Raw genomic sequence first — 2,713 nt, forward strand, 5'->3', positions numbered from 1 at the left:
AGTATTTTGGAACTAGGTAGTATTACCAGAAATGAAAGTATAGGATGGTTCTTCTCCATCACTTGAACCTAGAGTATAGAATGAAAGGGAAGAGTTAGCAACCATAGTATTGGCATTATTATTCAAATCATAGTTGAGAGTTGTCAAACATTGACAAGAATCACCTGTGGTTGAACAAAAACCTCTACCATTACAAGAATCTGGACCTGTACATTCAAATGCATTAGTATTAGAAGCCAAAATGGACAAGATAACTAGGGTCACAAGCATACAAACAGTAACCTTACAGAGTTTTACTCTGTTAGAGACCATACAGTAGTCAAGAGACATTTTTTTGTTTGAATTGTAGTAATAGCATCCAAAGTGACCTTTTTAACTTGTTTGTGAATTTTGTATCTCGAGTATCGAATAAAGTTTTGTATGTTGTAAACTATTGCTTACTTGATGGTGATAGATGACATTAAGATACTACTAACATGAACTAATCTACTCGCGAATCTTCCATTTATGGAATGCAATACAAAACTGTAAGAGAAATTGCTGATACAATATTATCCAAGGATATTTGTTTTGGAATTTAGAGAACCATTCTGGAATTTTAATGTTCATAGTAATGCATCTCGTCTCCAATACACTTCAGTCGATAATTAGATTGAATGATAAATTGGTTAACAGATAGTGATTAAACTTCTTTTGAACCAATTGCTCTTAATTGTTGATTCCTCGATGGTTTCAACAGCAATATTCGTTGAAAATGTAGCGTACGAAGAATAATCGTGATGGGAAGAGATTGCAGATATCACCAATTAGATGAACACGGCCACAATATTCAAAATGCATTATTTAAATTAAATATTGTGATGAAGAGATGCATCTGAGATTAATCTCTTGAATGTTGATGAGCAGTGAGACACTGCTTGTTAAAGTTGAACTCTCTCTTGATGACGATGATTGAATTGGATACAATAGACGAAGCCGCCATCTGGTGAAGTAAGTAAAATAAAATTAATAATGATGAAAGTCTATTTAATGCATTGTTTTTTCTTGATTTTGAAAACGCAACGGTTTTTGGTAAATGCCCCGAATGAGTTGCTGTGGTACCATTAATTGGTGCAAAATGACTTTATTTTTAATGGAGTTTGCTCTATAAATTTTCAATTTTGCTGACCACTTTTGGTCGTTTTTAAATTTTCATCGCTGTACAGATTAGGTGGCAAGGCTTAAATTTTAAAATTGACCAAAATTTGGTACCTAATTTTCAAAATTAAATTATTGGACCAAAGTTTTTTAATAAATTAATAAGTTTATTATTTCACAATGTCCTGACTTGGAGAAATTTCTCCAAGTCAAGATTACATTCAAGATTTCAACAAAGGAGCATGATAACTCTGCATTTAAATCCATTCCAGATGATAGGTATTACAATTATAGTACATCAACAAGTATCAGATTTCAACTATCTATTAAAGTAACTTACTAGAAGAAAATCATCTCAATAGCATTGCATGACATTTAAGTAAGGGTCTAACAATAAGCTTTTCATTGATATCCTTGACGAGCACAGCAGGACCAAGCACTTCACTAGGGGAAATGGAGTGGCTGTCATTGGCCAACACACCATTCCTAATAGGCCTCACATGAATGTAAAACTTGTCTTGCATTTCAAGGAACTTGACAATGACAGCAAAACTATAATGATGAATTACTAGTATAATATTACAAAAAACATACCTAAATGTTATTGAGCATTTTGAATATTTCATAATAAACATTTTACCTCATTGTTTACATATGAATCAAATACATTAAACTTACCTGAAATATGAATGAATTAATATCAATGAATACCAACTAATGAATTCCGTTATGTCAATTCTTGATGAATAAATTATAATGAATAGAAAACATACCTATTGTTTGCGAGTTGAACAATGTTATTGGGGTGGAGAGTTTTCTCCATAACAAGAGCCATCCAACATGGTGTGAACGATCTTACCCTTTGAGTGTAAACACTGATACAGTTGAATGATACATTAAAGATATACGTACATGCTTGTTGATTAGGTCCAGCACTTTGGTCCATCTCCTTCTTGTAATGAACAGTCTTGTTTAGACTTTCATCATTATCATGCTGATATGAAAATTAGGAATGGATTCAAAAGCTCGATCAAAACCTCCATTATCATCAAACAACTCACCGAGTGATGTCGAATTACTTCCTCTTCTTGCTGATCCATTATGAATTGCTCCTCATCATCTGATTCCGAGGATGAGAATGAAGCTCTCAATCAAATCATCCTCCATTAAATCTTCCTCATCAACTTATTCACTCCTTGTTGTTGTTTGATAAGGAATTTATTGCCTATCAATTTTTGATATATATTTTCAAACGTATGGAGCGTTCCTTTGTGTTGGTGTTTTCCCCATTTTTTTAGGCTTTGAAATAAGGCGCTAAGATCCACTCACTCATACTGATGATCGCAATGAGGTAGATGAAGATGGATCGAATAAGAAGCTTATTGATGTATCATCACCTTATGATGATAGCAGTCGGGTGACAGCTGTTTATGTGTAAATAACATCATTATTACTATTCATCTATTGTTAGTGTTAATATACTCAATTCATATCCATTCATATCATATGATTTCATAGCTTGATAACCATTATTAAGAACAGTGTGGTCCACATTTTTGCTCTAGATTTAAAATTA

General features: G+C 32.8%; 2 protein-coding genes across 2 annotated transcripts in view; both read right to left on the minus strand.

The window, feature by feature from the left end:
* Positions 1 to 12: 12 nt before the first annotated feature.
* Positions 13 to 330, minus strand: NAEGRDRAFT_76849 (uncharacterized protein; the record flags this gene model as incomplete). The annotated part of the gene is made up of 1 exon (XM_002668193.1): positions 13 to 330. One exon carries the CDS (start codon positions 328 to 330, stop codon positions 13 to 15), a length of 318 nt encoding a protein of 105 aa, XP_002668239.1.
* Positions 331 to 1,487: 1,157 nt separating this feature from the next.
* Positions 1,488 to 2,713, minus strand: part of NAEGRDRAFT_76850 (uncharacterized protein) — a gene marked incomplete at both ends in the record, with an annotated part of 2,925 nt that continues 1,699 nt past the window's right edge. The window contains 2 exons of the mRNA XM_002668194.1: positions 1,488 to 1,689; positions 1,911 to 2,131. Coding sequence (XP_002668240.1) covers positions 1,488 to 1,689; positions 1,911 to 2,131 — 423 coding nt within the window. The remainder of the gene's footprint in view (positions 1,690 to 1,910; positions 2,132 to 2,713) is intronic.

This window comes from Naegleria gruberi (assembly GCF_000004985.1).
Source record: "Naegleria gruberi genomic scaffold NAEGRscaffold_505, whole genome shotgun sequence".
Lineage (NCBI taxonomy): Eukaryota > Heterolobosea > Eutetramitea > Acrasida > Naegleriidae > Naegleria > Naegleria gruberi.